This window comes from Pelodiscus sinensis, chromosome 6, assembly GCF_052426305.1.
Source record: "Pelodiscus sinensis isolate ZL-2025 chromosome 6, ASM5242630v1, whole genome shotgun sequence".
NCBI lineage: Eukaryota > Metazoa > Chordata > Testudines > Trionychidae > Pelodiscus > Pelodiscus sinensis.
In genome coordinates, this window is record NC_143057.1 from 91196651 (window position 1) to 91215601 (window position 18951).

At 39.8% G+C, this 18951-nt stretch overlaps 2 protein-coding genes across 9 annotated transcripts in view; one reads left to right on the forward strand and one right to left on the reverse strand.

The window, feature by feature from the left end:
- Window positions 1–18019, forward strand: part of SGTB (small glutamine rich tetratricopeptide repeat co-chaperone beta) — a 70478-nt gene extending 52459 nt beyond the window's left edge. For 2 of the 4 annotated variants that reach the window (XM_014570421.4, XM_075932389.2), the window contains exons 11-12: window positions 8881–8973; window positions 14806–18019. In XM_014570421.4, coding sequence (XP_014425907.1) covers window positions 8881–8973; window positions 14806–14920 — 208 coding nt within the window. In that variant the 3' untranslated portion in view covers window positions 14921–18019. The remainder of the gene's footprint in view (window positions 1–8880; window positions 8974–14805) is intronic. The other 2 variants (XM_014570420.4, XM_014570423.4) reach the window with 2 other exon arrangements.
- LOC102463542 (trafficking protein particle complex subunit 13) overlaps window positions 1–18951 on the reverse strand; it is a 46887-nt gene that overhangs the window by 7369 nt on the left and 20567 nt on the right. For 3 of the 5 annotated variants that reach the window (XM_006117013.5, XM_006117012.5, XM_075932388.2), the window contains exons 6-10: window positions 18729–18801; window positions 16634–16678; window positions 12770–12787; window positions 10052–10185; window positions 2728–2926 (exon numbers count right to left, since the gene is read on the reverse strand). In XM_006117013.5, the coding sequence (XP_006117075.2) occupies window positions 2728–2926; window positions 10052–10185; window positions 12770–12787; window positions 16634–16678; window positions 18729–18801 (469 nt within the window). The remainder of the gene's footprint in view (window positions 1–2727; window positions 2927–10051; window positions 10186–12769; window positions 12788–16633; window positions 16679–18728; window positions 18802–18951) is intronic. The other 2 variants (XM_006117015.5, XM_006117014.5) reach the window with 1 other exon arrangement.

An 18951-nucleotide genomic window follows, 5' to 3' on the forward strand; every position in this document is an offset into this window, starting at 1 on the left:
TCATTCACCACCCAGAGAAGGGCAATGTAAGTACCGTGACAGAGAGCAAAGCCAAACTGTTCTACAACAGGGCACCAAGAAGAGAAAACACTAGCCTTTCTAGAACCTTATTTGGAAAATCATATGTCTACGTAAGACTATTTAGCAAGCAAGAAAGGTTAAATAAATATTTACAGAAGGGGATTAAAAACAGTGGCTAAGAATTAAGGTGAAAACCAGCAGATATTGATAGAAATCTTGGACCCACTGGAGTCAATGGCAAAACTCTCATTAAGTGATGACAGGAGTAAGAAAGAATAAAATTAGGTTAGAAGGAGAAAACTAATGATTGAAGAGGAATCTAGCAAAGTAGTAGTTTGATGGGACAAAAGGTCAAAGGAGAGAAGCGTGGGAGTCAGGTTCTAATGAGAGAGAAAAATGAGACATTTGGGAGCCAAGCAGCATGTACATTTGAAATAGCTAAGTGCAGAAAACGCCTCACAGCTATCATTAGAAAGAGGGGTACTGTGAACCACTGGCTTACAATGATGAAATAGAAGCAAGTCAGTCTCCAAAATGTCAAGATTTATTAAATAGTCAGCTTTGGTTTCCATATGCTCACTGAAGAGCAAAGTGAGCAGTACCACTGGATTTTCAAGTACAAGCAGCTGGAGTTAAGATACTGTAGGTAATCTGATTACCAAAGTAAGTCTCCAATGAGGCAGGAGAGAAAAATAAAAGAATCCTGACTTTAGGTGGGTAAAGTCTGTTTTATGGGAAAAGAGTCTGTCTTAAAGAGAAATTAGCAACAAGGTAGGCTAAGAGTGGGGAGAGTTTGTTGACTAACACAAGAAGATATAGCAGACAAGCTAGAGTTTCATCAGTATACCCATGACATTCTAGTGATGAGACATATCAACATCTATGAAATACTGGCACACAGTTATTAGACAAAAAGAGCGTACAGATGGGACAATTTCCAGCTGGATGGAGGGGGGAAGAAATGCTTGATGTAACTGTACATTGAGGTTACAATGAAAAGAACAAACAAACAAAACAAACAAAACAAAACAAAACAAAAATTCAGTGTGAATTTCTAAGTGACTCAAAAAGGTAATGCTATATTTCAGGTCTGTCCCCCATTGATTCCGTATCAGATGTATTTGGTTTACAACGAGGCAAGTTAGGTGAGGTAACCTTCTATTGCAGTGGTTTAAAATTTTTTTTACCTCATGACCCAGCTGAAGAAAATTATTCATGCTTGCAACCCAATATAGTTTGACTAAAGTGTGGACTTCAGAGTGGGGTTGAGGATGAGAGCTTTGGAAAGGGGGCAGAGCTAGGGAAGAAGGGGCTTACCTTGATTGGCTCCTGGTCAGCAGTGCTGCTGGGATGTTAAAGCAGGCTTCCTGCTTCTCCTGGCACCGCAGACCATGCTGCACCTCGGAAGTGGCTGGCAGCAGGTTCTGAGCCAATTGGAGTGCAGAGCTAGAACTCAGGGCAGGGGCAATGTGCGGAGCCCTGTGCCCTCCTCTCCCCTCCCCCCCCAACCTAGGAGCTGGGCCTGTTGCCAGCCACTTCAGGGGTGCAGCACACTCTGTGGTGCCAGGATATGCAGGTAGCCTGCCTTAGCACCCCCACTGATCACCCTGCAGCAATGAGACCCAGTGCCTGACATTCTATGACCTAGTATTGGGTCGCTACCCATAGTTTGCAAACCCCTCTTCTATTGGACCATCTTTTGGTGACGGAAGGTACAAGCTTTTAAGTTTAAGAACTCTGTGGGCCTCAAAAGCTTGCATTGTCGAGTAACAGAAGATATTACCTCACCTACCTTGTCTCGTTCATATCTTGAGGCCAGCATAGCTACAGCACCACTGCAAACAACTGGTCACAAAGAAACTTTTTTTCCTGACACCTAGTTCTGCAAAGTGCAGCCTATGATGCAAGTTGGTATGTAGGTAAGGAAGAACCCACCACCTTCAATAATGTGCTGCTGCAAGACAAATTTAACTCTTTGTGTTGCCTAGTAAACACACAGTGAGGTGGCACAGCTGGCTGATTGGTCCTGTAATAAGAACTTGTAAGCAACTGTTGATGAACCACCAGATGGAAAAGAATCCACTCCTTTTTGAAGTGTTGGCTACAATGGCCAAGAAGAGTAAAATATAAAAACTATTTTTATTAAAATTGTTGATTATTTTCTGCTTAAGGAAACAGACGAGTCCAATGCACACACCGAGTAGATCTGAGAGATAAGAGGAGCCATATTTAAAGACAAGAACTATTCTTAAATACATTGGCAAATTCCAATCAAGGGACTAATTTTTCTTCACTCTCTGGTACTTTGGTAAATTAAATGCTTTGTTCTTGCAATTCTAACTTCATGATCTGTTGTGTGGTTCGATGTATCAAAAATGGGCATGTTTTATACTATTGATATACAAGTAAAACATCAAGTGAAAGGAATTTTGCCTCTTCTATACCAACAGGTCAGAAAACCTAGTATTATTATTTAGTTTCTCTATTTCAGGGAACATGATTTTTTCACACTTCACAGAGCAATTCTTCCCTGAAAATGTATATGAGAGTTTTCCAAAAATGTGTGTGAAGTATAAACACACAAGTTGAATTCAGAATAAGTTCAGTTAGCGTGCAAGCACTTGAACTCTTTTCTTTCATGGTTTAAGTCTTCAGTTCATCACTCAGTCATTTTGAAAATGAATTTTATGATTGTAAAAGACCTACCATTCTCTGAAGCTGGCTGGTCTGCAACCTTCCCCGTTCTCCTAAGTTCGTCTTCCATACAATATCTAGTTTTCCAATTACTGTTACACCTTTAATCACTCCAGCTTTCTCTGCAAATTCCTGCTTGGGTTTTAAGCAATATAAATACTGACGAGTATCCATAGGTTGTAAATATGTCCTTGAACCAAATGTGGAGACACTAGAAAAACGAACACTGTTTAGAATTCTTGATTTTATCTTTAGTAATAAATCAATAAAATCCTCTTTGCTTTGTGTGTGGTTTCTTATTCAAAATTGAAACCTTACAGAAAACTGTTCTTACAGAAACATGGAAAATAAACCAAGCTGAGATAGTAATCATGCCAAACATGGCAACACAAAGCATACAGAGAATTCAGAATCAAAGAACTGAAAATATATGAAATATAACCACCATGAAGAATATATTTACATGTAGGGAACAATACTGTTCTGGAATGTTTTGCTAAAATTATAACTCATATTGTCCATTAGTTTTTGGTATATATTATAGTCTTCTGATGACACTTTTCTTTTTTCAACAGGGTAATCTAGATTAGACGGTTTGTACACAAACTTTGAAAAACGAGAGCACTATGAAAACTTTAAATATAATTTTAGACCAGCATATTAAAACTTCGGCTTAATTTTAAATTCCAACAGAGAGCCATAATACAGCTTCATTTCTTACATGTATCAAATCAAGTAAGAGATACAATTTGTACTATACTCAAGTCTGGGTTTAGGGTGGGTGGGAGAGGGAGAGAGGTAAATATGATTTGTGACAACCTAACATGCAAAAATATAAACATCTGTATTTCATCCAATAATATTTGTCTTAATCTGAGAAAGGTGTTCTACCTACAGGAATGGAGCAGACCTCAAAACCTTAAAGGATGCTCATCAGAATTGGTGAGATTTGAATAAAGAACATTAAGGAGGCCTGCTTAGTCTTTAAATCTGTTTAAAATTAATATAAACAGAGAAAAGTGGAATGTGGATAAATTTTCTAATCATCAGTAGTATTTCTAGTAGGAATGTAATAGTGTAGTCGATTAACTGATAAGCAAAAGCTTATAGGTTAATGCTATAGACTACGTGCACTTCCCCCCTCCGCCCCGCTAGGACATTTTTTAGCAGACTGGCCAGCAGCCTGTCTCAGCCCTGGCTTGCAATGGGTCTAGGATCCAACCCCGGCGTGGGTCTACATTTAAAGTGTTATTAAGAAGTGGACGGGCAGGCAGCCCAGTTCAGTTCTGGCTCACACTGAATCCAGGACCTCAGTCCCACCCCCCAACAGGGGCTGCTGTCACCCCTGTATCAGAGGTAGCAGCACAGGGTGACAGGCATCCAGACCGTGAAGGGAGCTGATTTTTAAATTGGCTCTCTTCATGGATCAGCTCCCACCTGGCACCCCACGCTGCCCAGCACGGAGTGGAAGGGGGCTCCTTGGGAGTAGGGCTGGAGTGCACTGGCTGCCAGCTCCACCCTCCAGGGACTATAGACTAGTTGAGTAACCAATAAGAATTTGTGCAGTTACTCGACTATTCAGTTAACCGATATTTAACATCTCTAATTTCTAGAAAAAACATTTATGTTAAAAATAGTTGAAATGAGGCTCCCTATACTCCCATTTAAGGAAAAAAACGTACACTGTAGTGTACATATAAGCAATTCTAAGGTCTGTTGAAAGAGACTTCATAGTGAAAGGGAGAAGGATAAGAAGTCTATTTTGGTAGACTGGATTCACTCATTAGAACCATCTAACCAAGTTCTTATATGTTCTAAGGTGCATTAAATACAATGCACAAATCTGATAACTTTATAGAGCTAAGAACCTAGCAGTTCAATTCTCTAGTCTAGGGCAACATAATATACTCTAATATTAGAAAATTCAAGAGCAAATTAAGCTAACCATCAGCCAGTAGCACTGAATAATTGAACTAATTAACACTACAAAAGCTTCCTGAGGTGTTTTTCCAAAGCTTCCTGAGGTGTTACTGGAACTTGTTCCACCAGAAACTTCTTCTGTTTGGAAGCTAGCAGAACAAGTATTTTACCCAAGACAGAGCTGCAGTGGAAAAAAAACCCTGAACAGGTCATCTGAAGAAGTGGGTTTTGCCCACAAAAGCTCATGATACTATATATTTTTTTATTATTCTCTAAGGCAGGAGTCCGCAACCTTTTCAAACCAAAGAACCAAACTACAGGCAGTCCCCAGGTTACGCGGATCTGACTTATGTCGGATCCGTACTTACGAACGGGGCTTTTCTCGCCCCGGAGGATGCGGGCGGCGGGACCGCCCAGACGCGCCACGGTCCCGCCGCCCACGTCCTCTGGGGCGAGAAAAGCTGCTCCGCGTCTCCCTGGTCTGCTGCGGAGGGGGATGGGGGTCCAGCAGACCAGGGAGATGCGGAGCAAAGCCGCGGAGGACGCGGGCGGCGGGACAGCGGTGCATCTCGGTCCCACCGCCCGCGTCTCCCTGGTCTGCTGGGGGGGCGGGGGGCGCGCAGCTAGTGCAGCCCCCCGCCCCCAGCAGACCAGGCTCCTTGGCGCTACTGGACCTACCCGGCAGCGCCCCAGCTGCTCTGTCCCAGGCGTCCAGATTCAGCTGCCGTTGAAACTGATCAGCGGCTGATTCCAGGAAGTCTGGGGCAGAGAAACTCTGCCTCAGGATTCCTGTAGTCAGCCGCTGGTCAGTTTCAGCAGCGGCTGAATCTGGATGCCAGTTCTGACTTAAGTACGAATTCAACTTAAGAACAAACCTACAGTCCCTATCTTGTACGTAACCCGGGGACTGCCTGTACATCAAAATTCAGAACAAGTGGTCAACGAAGAGCTGTATAAGAATGCTCATTTGCATGACAAAAATATACAACTTAATATTATTGATAATTGGCATGATGATTAATAATAGCATAAATGAAATATTGTACTCACAGACTTTATTTAATGGGACTGCTACTGCTGCATCTTTTCACACATTATTTTGAAGTTCACATTATAATTTGTCAAATCCAGCTTCATGCACGCATCTGTCAATCTTATGGCAAGAAGTTTGGAATGTGGGGGTGCAGGAGTCTGGGAATGTGGGGGTTTTAGGAACTCATGGAAGGCTATTGAGGTATATGATGGGCTCAGGGTTCGTGTGTGGGGAGGAGAGGTGCAGGAGTGTTATGGTAGGAGACTAGAGATGTGTGAGGTGCAGGAGTTTGCGGATGTGCATATGAGGGGCTCAGGGCAGGGGGTTCAGGTATATGATGGGCTCAGGGTTGGGGTGCAGGAGTGTTATGATACTGTGGCCAGATGGGGGCTGGGTCCCACTTGGTGACTTGTTGTCCAGGCTTCATTTTTAAATAAAGGAAAATATTATATCCAACACAAAAGGTTTCAACACCATCTTTATATATGGCATGGATGGGGAACCTTTTTAGGGTCAGAGTTTGGGTGAAAGAGGCAGTTGTGACCCAAGGGACAGGATTGGGGTGCAGATGTAACCTAGGGCAAGGGATTACAGTGCAGGGGTTTGTGAAGTGACCTAGTGCAGAGGTTTACATTGTGACCCAAGGCAAGAGGGGATTGTGATCTCGGGCAGAGGATTGGGATACAGTATGTGGGAGGGGGTATAGACTCAGGAGGGGGCAGAGGGTTTGGGTTATGTTGGGTAGGGGAGTAGGAGTGGAGGGGACAGATTGGGATGCCAGATGCAGGGTCTGGCCAGGACACTTATCAGTAATACTTCAGGCCAGTAGCCCAGCATGTTTCTGGGGAGCCTGCCCCCTGCCTCCCCACAAGCTGCATGGCCATGTTCTTAGTGACTAAGAGCCTGAGGGGAGGAGGGATTGGTGCTTTGCGCACTGCCTATTTTAGAAACAGGTAGCTTCCATTGGCCAGAAGCGGCCAACAGGATTGTGCTAGGGACTGGAGCCGTCATAAGGCACCACTCCCCCCTCCCTGCTCACAATTTGTGAAAAACAATGCCCCACAGCCACTTTTCTGCTCAGTGTGCAGGAGCAGGTCAAGCAGGAGAGACTGCCTGGGGGTTCCCTGCTGCGTCCACAGACAGATTGTTTTGCCTAGGCCTGCTGTAGCGCCAGCACTTCATGCTGCTAGTGAAGAAACATGTTATTCCCTTACTACAACTTCAGTACCGGGCAAATTAGTCGAAACAATAGTAAAGAATAAAATTGTGAAGCATATAGAAGAACATAATTTGTTGGACAAGAGTCAACATGGTTTCTGTAAAGGGAAATCCTGTCTTACTAATCTGTTAGAGTTCTTTGAAGGGGTTCACAAACATGCGGACAAGGGGGATCCAGTAGATGTAGTATACTTGGATTTTCAGAAAGCCTTTGACAAGGTCCCTCACCAAAGGCTCTTGTGTAAATTACATGGCCATGGAATAAGTGGGAAGGTCCTTTCTTGGATTGAGAACTGGTTAAAAGACAGGAAACAAAGGGTAGGAATAAATGGTAAATTTTCCGATTGGAGAGGGGTAACTAGTGGTGTACCCCAAGAGTCAGTCCTGGGACCAATCCTTTTCAACTTATTCATAAATGATCTGGAGAAAGGGGTAAGCAGTGAGGTAGTAAAGTTTACAGAGGATACAAAACTGTTTAGGATAGTCAAGACAGAAGCAGACTGTGAGGGACTCCAAGAAGATCTCACCAAACTAAGAGACTGGGCAACAAAATGGCAAATGAAATTTAATGTGGATAAGTGTAAAGTAATGCACATCGGGGAAAAATAACACCAACTATAGGTACAGTATGATGGGGGCTAATTTGGCTACGACAAATCAGGAAAGAGATCTTGGAGTTATCATGGACAGTTCTCTGAAAACTTCCACACAGAGTGCAGCGGTGGTCAAAAAGGCAAATAGGATGCTAGGAATTATTAAAAAAGGGATAGAAAATAAGACCCAGAATATCTTACTGCCCCTGTATAAAACTATGGTATGCCCACATCTCGAATACTGTGTACAGATGTGGTCTCCTCACCTCAAAAAAGATATTTTGGCCTTGGAAAGGGTTCAGAAAAGGGCAACTAAAATGATTAGGGGTTTGGAACGAGTCCCATATGAGGAGAGGTTAAAGAGACTGGGACTTTTCAGTTTAGAAAAGAGGAGACTGAGCAGGGATATGATAGAGGTCTATAAAATCATGAGTGGTGTGGAGAGGGCCGATAAAGAAAAGTTATTTATTAGTTCCCTAAATAGAAGAACTAGAGGACACCAAATGAAATTAATGGGTAGCAGGTTTAAAACTAATAAAAGAAAGTTCTTCTTCACACAGCGTGTAGTCAACCTGTGGAACTCCTTGCCAGAGGAGGCTGCGAAGGCTAGGACTATAATAGAATTTAAAGAGAAGCTAGATAATTTCATGGAGGTTAGGTCCATAAAAGGCTATTAGCCAGGGGATAAAATGGTGTCCTTGGCCTCTGTTTGTCAGAGGCTGGAGAGGGATGGCAGGAGACAAATTGCTTGATCATTGTCTTCGGTCCACCCTCTCTGGGGCACTTGGTGCTGGCCACTAATGGTAGACAGGATACTGGGCTAGATGGACCTTTAGTCTGACCCAGTACGGCCGTTCTTATGTACAAGAGCAAACAATATGAAAAGAAATTTGGCTTGAAAGGGCACATTTTTGTTTGATGTACCAAATTACTTTCCCAGCAGTGGGCACGTCTCACCTTTCTATTTTCCTCTCCACTGGCTCACCTCACTATATCAATTTTACATCTGAACAACTCTGTCTCCACTCTCCTTCCCCCACAAAAATCTCAGATCATCTTGTTTTTCTTTGTATTGATTCTTAGGCTCCACCTTTTTACCACTGCTACCAATCTGGATACCCCATTATTCAGCTTTTCATGCTGTACTTGGTGTGTACAGACTTGAGCTGCTCTGCTATACCATTTAAATGCCATGCTATAGCACTGCTCAACTGGAAGAGCTTGATCCTGAAGTGGAGAACAAGAATGCACCTGGTGGGTTACATCATGCTGAAAACTATTTAAAACAACAGTGGCTCAATTCTTACCCTTCTCTCTGCTTCTGCTACCATCTGTCCCCTTTCTACCCAATCGCAAAGCATTTCTTCTACTCTCCCTTCCCTGCATATAATTCTGCCTTAGGCCCAAGGGGAACACCACTGCATGGAGAACTGAAGCAGGTTCGACAACCCATACAAACAATGCTTCCTCTGCTCTGGAGCCAAGCCTGTACAGGTGAGAAGTCCACTACCCCCACACCAGCACCACAGTCTCTACTCTACTCACACTATTAGATCTGACATGCCTAGTGACCAAAAAGGTATCCATTACTTAAGTCCCACAATCTTTTGTACCTGAAGTATTGTGGGATATGGTGAGTCACAGGATGATTTTTCAGTCATTTTGCGGTTCAGTCCATTGACCAGAAAAGGTTGAAAACTCCTGCTATCACTTACATTAAAATAAATATTACATTTTCTAGGATCTTGCAGGACTGTTCTACTGACCTAACGTGGCAGCTGGCTGGATCTAATGAGTCTTATTAGTTCCAACTGATAAGTATTACAGTTAAAGCTCTCTGAAAAGCAGAAAGCAGTAGGGGCAATCAAAGGGTCTTGCACGGAGAAATTCTAGAAAGTGGCAAGGTTAGAAGGAGCTTAGGCTAAAGTTTGTGTTTAAGAAAATAAGGAAGAAAGAAGTACATTTTCCACATATCTAGCTTGTGCTTATCACATAAGGAGCAGATTAGCAAGAGCATCTGCTTTTAATATGACATTCAAAATAGCATCTATAAAAAGAAAATTGTTGCACTTTTTCCCCCACTCCTTGCTCTACATGTCAGAGCAGGGGCTCAATTGTTTAGTTCCTCAGAGTTTAGTGCTGCTAACCAAGCTATAGGCTACTAACATTAGGTTACTTTAGTAAAACCATCACGCTCAAGGATTAGGGCGTTCTGGTTATCTAAAAATTTCAGTTATCTGAGGCTCCCATCAACCCAGGAAAAACCAATGGACAATAATAGTAAAACTCAAGTTTTTAATATTGCTAGTTTTGATGTGAGGCAGTTGGTCTCACATTTCTATTTTGAGTTAAAGGTGATTAGTACTTCTTAAATAAAAAAGTACTAAGCCAATCAGGGTAAACCAAGCCAGGTCTGTGCACCTGAAGATGAGACAATATTGTGGTTGGGGGCAATGCCAGTTAAACTTTTCGGGTTAACAGAGTGCCGGATAACAAAGCTTGCACTGTACTTTTATCTTAAGAAAATGTTATTTAATAGAGTAGTTTGAGTCTACTCTGAATATTTCCTTACCTTTCCCCAGCATTGTTGATAGTATTTAGTTCTGCTACATTGTACATAATAGATGGCTCTAATGAAACCTTCTCCATAAACATAGGAGAGGTTGTAATATTCTGAATCTGAGCTTCCAGAAATACTTCGTCTGTCTGAAAAAGCAGAGGACCAAATATATAAAGATGTTACTTGAATTGCAAATGAAGTGTATTATCTTATTGTTTGAAAAATATTAAATCACAAAGTCATTAGTTCATGCCTGCAAATCAAAGCTACAGTATTAATGCAAGAAAAAAAATCTCCATCCCAATATTATTAATGGAAGCAAAAGCGTTAGTTAATTTATTTTGCCAAACAATGGATGTGGGATAGCTGTGCTACATTCTATCACCTATTCTTTTAAAAGGTTTTGATTGATAAAGTCTCAATTTTTTTCCTCAAGTCAGCAGCAACTTAATTTTTGAAGTAACGGAACAAAAGATAGGGAATTGCACTGCACATTTAAGACATGATATGCCAGATTACTGGTGCATCAAGCTAAATACAAGAAAAATAAATATTACAAGAATATTTAAAACAGGTGGCTTATTTACTGAGCTGAAATACAACAGATTAGATATATGCGCTGAGCTTCTAGTATTACTTCAAAGGACAATGAAATGTACTAGTTACAACACAGTCTGGTTTCTTCCCTTCTTCAGCTAGATCATGCAACAGTTCATAGTATATAACTCCATAATTTCATTGGCACTATCGCCAAAATTTCAATGAGAAACATCAGGTCTCCTTTAAGGTTCATATCCAGGAATGGTACATGTAAGAGGTTCTAGAATGGGAACCAGGCTACACACTGTTTCAACTGTGTGAATGCAGATGGAAGTTGCCTGTAACCAAAGAAAGACTGGATTTACCCTTCAGCACAGAAAGCAAGGTACTGGGAGTGTGTAGTATATTATGGCTCCTCTAGAGTCCCATTTAGGATTTCTAAAAATCTTAAGACTAAAATAATTGATAGAATGTCCAGGTTATCACAGACAAAAAGCATTGGGAGAACTGAAAAATTCCTTTCACACTTAGTTAAGGACCAAACCTGCACCAACTAAAGTCAATGGGATTTGTTGCTGATTTCGGTAGGAACTAAACTGTGCCACTGGTTAAGATTAGAGAAATATATATTTTCTCTCCATCTTCATAAGCTTTGTTTGTTTTCACTGTTCTATTATATGCAAATAAATCTCATTTTATGTTATGCTTATAGAGTCTTGCATGTAAACTGAAGCGGACAAAATGGGATAAACCTATACTGTGATTTACCCTCAAAAGATGTTGTATTAAAAAGCAGAAGCATAGAAAGGGTTTTGAAGACCACCTTTAGCTCCTAAAAATGTAAAAAATGTGAACTGAGTAACAGTAACAGCATACATACAGTAATGAAAGCCCTCCAAATGAACACGTTACAGACTAAGGATGTTAACTAACAGTTAATTGCCTAGTCGATGGAATTTCCATTGACTAACTCAACTAGTCAATAGGAATTCTGCATGCGGCCTGGGGCTAGCTGGGTCCGGGAAGTCCTTGGCACCTGCACAGCTGATCCCCAACTTACTTGTGTGGCGCTGTCCCTTTCAAATGCCGAGGTGGCGTATCAAAGAGACAGTGCTGCACAGCTGATTCCTCTCTCCCCCTTTGCTGTTTCTATTGATAGAGGCAGCAAAGGGGAGGGAGGACATCAACTAGTCGACTGATTATCCAATAATCGACTAGTCCTCAACATCCCAATTACAGACAGGTCCTACATTTGTGGGAGAAGGTAGAGAGAGATGCAAGTAAAATGCTATCTTAGTAACTAACATTTCTCAATTAATATGATGTGCGTCAATTTAATGGTTAAAACTATCCAAGTATCTCTAAAAGCTTGCTTAAACTGATACTGTTGGAAACCATCTATCTATATCCCATAAATCCATTGCTTAAGATCTTCATCTACCCAAATTTCATATCAGTTATTTTTTAAATGCAGCAACCATCAGCAAAAATTTAGAAAAAACTAAATTGAAGGGGATAAGAAAAAAAAGCATAATGAAAAAGCAAGTTAGTTTTATAAAGCCAAGGCTGATTAGTTTTAATAATATGGTTAAACCTTAACCCTTGAAGTAAAATAATACTTTAGAAGTACCATACTAAATCATCAGTGCATGCAATCAAACGTTTGAAAGCATAGTTCTAAAGCAAATTTTGTGCTCTCTCCTCAAACCCACTGTCTCCACCTGCTGCAAATAAGAAAGGCTCTATTACAGATTAAACAATCAGAGACTGTAGATAAATCCAGATATTGGAAGTAGTTGTTTACTATTGTTCTACATTCTCCCAAAAGAGAAAATGTAAAAAGGAACTAAATTCTGTTTCCCCAAACATGAAAGAACCCATTACAAATCTCTTTATCTAGTTGAAAAATAAAATTAAAGAAAATGAGAAATACATATGCCTGCTAAAATTATGGTAAGATTATATATAGTATGATCATCACAGACAAACAGTCTAAACTTTTAGTTTCAACAATGGGTATTAAAGAAAGAGCTAACATTTTAAAAAGATTATATATAGCTGCATATATTAAAAAAGAATGGAACATTGCTTTTCCATTGTGTTTTTAAAATAACCTTAACAAGCACAGAAACAATGAGAAAAGACAATTTTAAAAAGCACACATTTATTAAAAAAATAAATAAAAATTACCACGGAACTGAGGTCACTCTAATGGGAAAATAAAAAAAAAAAAAAGAAAAAGACAGCATTAGAGAAATTAGGGTTAAATGTTAAAGAAAAAGGAGAATAACTAACTTTCAAACAAAATGCATTTCTGCATTTTTTTGTTCCTTCTAAATAAGACAGCATTAGTAAGAGAGAGGAATGTAAATAAAAACAGACACAAACATATGACAATTATATGTAACAAGTAGTATTGTTAAATAGTTAACTAGCATCGTTTGTAATCATGCCTCTTAATTTTTCTGAATGCTGAAATACAAACTCAATATGGGTTGGGTATGGAGTATAACGTTAGTGAGCTACAGATAAGGGTATGGTGGGATAAGCTAACAAAAAAACAAAGATGGCTAGTACTTGGGCAACACTGAATGGGGCAAGTTTATCCCTAATGTAAATCCATACTACTTTTTTCCCCTGAGACAGACAATGACCCTTGTGATCTTTCCAGAAGACTTGAATTGTTCATATATAAGGCCAGGAAAAAAGTGACATATACTAGCAAAATACTGATTGCTTACTGTTAGCAATGGCAAAACTAAGAATAGCAAGGTTCCAGGAAAAGCTTGTTACTACAGACAGGTTCCTCAAGGCTAGTTAAACTTTTTTTTTAAATCCAGTGCAGCACACACTGAGGCAAGAGTATTTTTTTTTCATGTAACTGTAATGTTTGCAGGACCAGGACTCTTTAAACCTTATCCAAAGCTTATAAGAACTTCACTGGGTGCTCATTCAGGCTCTTACATTCCAAGGGATACTGTTTTCCTATTCAATGCTATAGCACGTAAATACTGTTTCCAATCCTGATTTGGACTCTAAGTGCTACTGCAATATAAACAAATCTCTCACATTTGACCTTTTCTTTTGTCTCGATAGGGAACAATGTTTTTTTAATCGAAGAGTGGCAATCCATTCGCTTGAGAGGGAGACTTTATGAATAGACAATATCCAATTTACCTAATTTAGCCCGTTAGTCACCCTTTAAAACCTTTAGTTACTAGACCTTAATATATACACATTATATTTAAATTACCCCATTTGTAGCTTCTTATACTCAAGGATGATTTTCCTTTCTTCACAATGAGAAAGTTTCAGATTTCATCCTTCTAATAACATTGCTATTAACATAAATATTACATGGAACTTTCAACCAAAGAACTGCTTTTGATAGCTCTTCAATTTGTTTTGGCTTTCCAATTATCACAAACATTAGACCCAATCATACTTTAATAAATCAAAGAACAGAATATAGTATAGCAGCCTTGCAAAACAAATACACCAGCTCAAGCACTAATTCTACTTGGCCACCGTTTACATGATTATATGGATGGATAGATAAATAAATAGTGGAATGAGGGGAAAAGGAAGAATTTTCCCTCACATGTTAACATTTTCCCCCCTGCCCCAGGGAAGTGCACTGATAGAATTTTGGAAGGTGCTAATAGTTATTCCATCATACGGTAATTAATTATTTTTGTAGACTCATTTTCAGCAACTGTTAGAGGACCTTAAAAATAACTGGTGCCAGCTAACACATGGTACACAGCAGAAATTGGGAACTTTTTTTTGGGTCAGGGGCTGCTTACCCAAAGAAAAATCCATCAGGGACCACACACAAGAAAGAAGCAAAAAGAAAAAACAAAACAAAAAATAAAAAAGTCCAAACCCTCACTGATGTGGACCACGACTGAAGTAGAAAGACACTCCCCACATTCTCCTCACATGCCAGAGCTTAATGGGGCCCAGGCTAGTAGATTGTGTGTTCCAGCCCCACAGGTGTACAGTAGTACCAGTGTGGGCTCCCCAATGCTGGGGTGGGGGAGGGAAGCCCTAATCCTCATGGGCCAGATCTGGCCCCTGGTCCTTAGGTTCCCACCCTTGCTATAAGAGTGCAGATTTAAGAATTTGTTTACATTTTCCTATTTTTATATTTTGTTATATCTATATTGTAATTCAGAAAAAAGTCTACTCTTTACTGAAGATAATTGTTTTCCATTTTTCACAAGGGTAATTCAGGACAAAAAATATTCCACTTATGGAATTAGAGGACACTTGTGCACAGGAGATCCATGGCTTACGCCTGTGCTTCTTCCAGGAGGAATACTGCTGATGAAGCAATAATACATCCATGATACAAAGCAGAAGCACTTGTGCCCCAGAGAACTGCCTATCATCTTGAGGTTATGTTTTACTAATGGTACAAATATACAGTTAAAATACTCCTGTCACAGAAAATTAAAAGATAAAGAAAGTTTTCTGATACTGTTTAAATACTTCACTCCTAAAGAGCTTCGGTAAAGTAGAAGGACTCAGTCTTGCAAGAATAGATTAAATTTAATCATATGCTTTGGGAAGATTTCCCTTCCCATGTCACTGTATTTTTTTTGTTTTTTTGTTTTTTAAATATTGCCAGGTCTCCTGGACAAGGACAGTCTCCTACCATGTGTCTATACAGTGCCTGCCACAATGGAGCTCTGATCTTGTTTGCAACTTTTATGTACCAGTGTAATAAAAGTGCATGATTACACCTCTAGAAAGTCTATAGTTTTCTATAATCAAATCCATTCATAGCACATACGAATATATTTCATGCAGAGGGGTTTTAATTTGGGGGGGGAGGGAGAGAAGAGGGGCAGTGGTGACGGGATAGGAAGAGAGGAAATGCTCTCCAGCTCTGTATGTCAGTTCCTCTCATCTCCTTCCTTCATTCCTATGCCGAGGTTCTAAAATGAGCAAAGTATCTTCAACTTTAGTCCTGTAGAATTCTCTTTCAAAATGACTCCCCTCAGACTAGACCAGACCCAAGGCAAGCTCCCCAGCTAGCCCCATATGCTGTGCAGAAATGCAGCTGCAGGGCTCAGTTTCTGTTCTAAAAATGGAGGGAAGGGGGGAAGTTTTAGGAGTTGTCCCACCTCCTAGCACATTCCCATTGGCCAGTTTCTGGCAGAAACCAGCCAATGGAAGCTGCTTGTTGGAGTAACAGGTAGCTAAGAAGAATCACTCCCCCTCTCCTGGGCTCAGTTATTCATGAAGCACATGGTCAGGCAGGCAGGTTGGGAAACATTTTAACCTCTGCATGCAGGCAAGTTCAGCAGCTAACAAATCTCTTGTCCACAGCCTGCTTCTGGCACCCCAGCCCTTTCCTGCCCCAACTCTCAGTCCCCCCCACTCAACATACCCAGACCCCCCTCTCAGATCTGGCATGCCAATCATAATCCCCTCCTACCTCAAGTCACATCCCAACCGCCTGCTTCATCCCAACTCCCTCCCAGACTCCAGGCTCTCTCCTGCCCCCCCAATCCCTTACCCCAAGCTCCCTTCTGCACCCAACCCCCATCCCAGACACCACATCTCCTCCATTAATATCATGGAAGAGTGCGGCGCTCAACCTCTCAACAAAATTTTCCTGAAGCCAGCCAAATTAGTACTTTAATATTGAGCCCAAGTAATCCTCTTTACGGCAGTTTCTCCCACTCAGCCTCCCAGTATTTATTACAAAACAGAAACACAGGCAATTGTGATTGCACCTACTAAACTTAATAAGAAGGCAGTACAACATATGCATATTGCTACTGGATCAAAAATAAATGTAATCCTTAAATCTGAACTTATTTCTCCCCTTGTCACCTCAACATTGAAAATGGATGATGAAATGGATGTTTCATGTCTAGTTTGAACAAAAGAATAAAAATCTAAGTAAATTAATTTTTCTTCATATAAGATACAAATAAGGCTGGTACAACTAGCACCACAAAGGACATTTAAAAGAACCTTTTCATATTTAATGGAACACTATTTACTATGTAGTAAGTAAAAATTAAAAACCTCACTTACCTCAGCATTATAGAACTTAGTTTTCACATCTAGTGGTTTGAGAACCTGATTGAAAAAAAAGAATACAGATTAAATTAAAAAAAAAAAAAACCCTTGAAAAACGAGTACTCCTGTAGCACCTTGGAGACTAACAAAAAAATGTCTCTGCCATTATTAAAAAGATACCGACTTAAACTGTTATTATTTAAATTCTTAAATATTGAGATATCTACTCAAATCATAAAAGCACTTTTCTTTCTGATTTGCAGGAAAACAACATATGTTAATGTAATGTGTAAGAGCTAGCTCCCGGGAGTCTTTCAGTTAAGAAGTGCAGCACTACGACTGTGCACAATTGCTTCATCTTAGCTATATACTTCTCTGCTTTGCTAAATGCATGAATAGTTTGACAAGATGTTGGCAAATACTTTCATATAAGTCCTCTTACACTAGGAGAAAAATCTTGTTCACACAGTTCATCAGTCTCTTTAAAATAATGATACATTCCTTCACTATTCAAAAAGGTTTGTTGTTTTGAAGAAGGAACAAAAACATTAAAGATCTGCACCAAATTTTCCACAGAGTTTTACAGCAAATGCATATTTTCTAGACAGAGGCTCAAAATGCTAACTATAAACAAAGCGATGAAATACCAGCTGTATGCAATTAACTAACTTCTGACTCACTTTTAATTTAAACATACAACCGTTACACCTGCAGTGGTAAATATTAAAGATAAGGTAACTAGCATTTTAATCACATCTGATTAGCCATTATATACACAATCAGAAGACACACTCCTCAAAGAAAAAAAAAAGATACAAATTAATGATGCTGAAATCCATAAACATTACATTATGTGAATTTATCATCAAGCCACACAGTTTGCTTGTGAAGTTGTATTTCCTAAGTTATATTTCACATCAGTTTATAAATTCAAGCTTAGAGTTTATATTTGCTCTCCAATCGAGGCCAAAGAGAGCAAGGAAGAGATTTACTTCTTTTGAGCAGAATTTTGAACATTTTGTATTATATAAAATGTTTGACACAATACACCTCCCAATTAAATCAGCTACAAATCTTGAATTTGTTCAGAAAATGGTCATGGACTTATACATAATGGTGTTGGCAAAGTATTAACTGGTTTGAAATGATTCTCTTTTTCAAAAATATTACTCAATTACCCCAGGACTATCATCTCTCTCAGTACCCATAAAATCTTCCACTATGGGGGATAGCAGTATCTTACTATTTTTATTTTTCTTACCATTTTACTTATTCAGTTTTCAGAACAGAGAGTGGTGACCACCAAGAGTCCATACTGTGACCAATCCTATTTAACCTATTTATAAATTATTTAGAGCAGTGGTTCCCAAACTTTTCTGCATCTCGCGCCCCACCCCAATAGCAGCAACACTTGTTGGGGGGGGGGGGGGGGGAGAGAAGAGGGAAGGGGAAAAAAAAGGAACTGACCAGGGCTGAAAACCAAAAATAGCAGCAAAACTTGGGCAGGGGGTGGAGGGGGGATTGACCCGGGAGAAGCGGGGAGGAGGGGGGCTAGGTAGCCTCCCCACATCCGGAATTTCTTAACGCCCCCAGGGCCCTCTCTCCAGTTTGGGAACCCATGACCTAGAGAAAGGAGTAAACAGGTGGCAAAATTTGCAGAGGATACTAAACTGCTCAAGATAGTTAAGAATGAAGCAGACTAAAGAGCTTCAAAATGACCTCACAAAACCAGGTGATTGGGCAACAAAATGTCAAATTAATTTTAATGTTGATAAACGCATATTGGAAAAATAATCCCGACTATACATGTAAAATGATGGGGACTAATTTAGCTATCACTCAAAGATATATCTTGTAGTCATTGTGGATAGTTCTCTGAAAGTATTGTCCTGCATGTTTATTGCCCTGCATTTGTTAAGTGTCTTATTAGCAAGTTCTACAACACTATTTACCAGCTCTAAAGACATAGAACTGTCATTATAACAAAATAAGTCTATTATTAATAAAAAAAACCAACCAAACAAGCTAATATATATTTTTAGTTTGCAAATGTTCAAGTAAACAGATAGCACCTAAAGCTACAAACATGGCATATTCTTATACACAATACCTGGAATTTGAAGAACTTTCTGAAGTACATCTTCTCTCCTGTCTGTGTTGTATAACTTACTGCACATACTAATCTGAAAAAGATAGGCACTTAAGTAGTTCTGAACAATTTTAAATCCTTTGTTTCTATTTAAGAAGAACCAGAACAATGCATGCAATGATTCCATGTAAACTTTACCATACTTGCTATTGTTAAAAATAGAGGTAATTTAGATTTCAGTCAG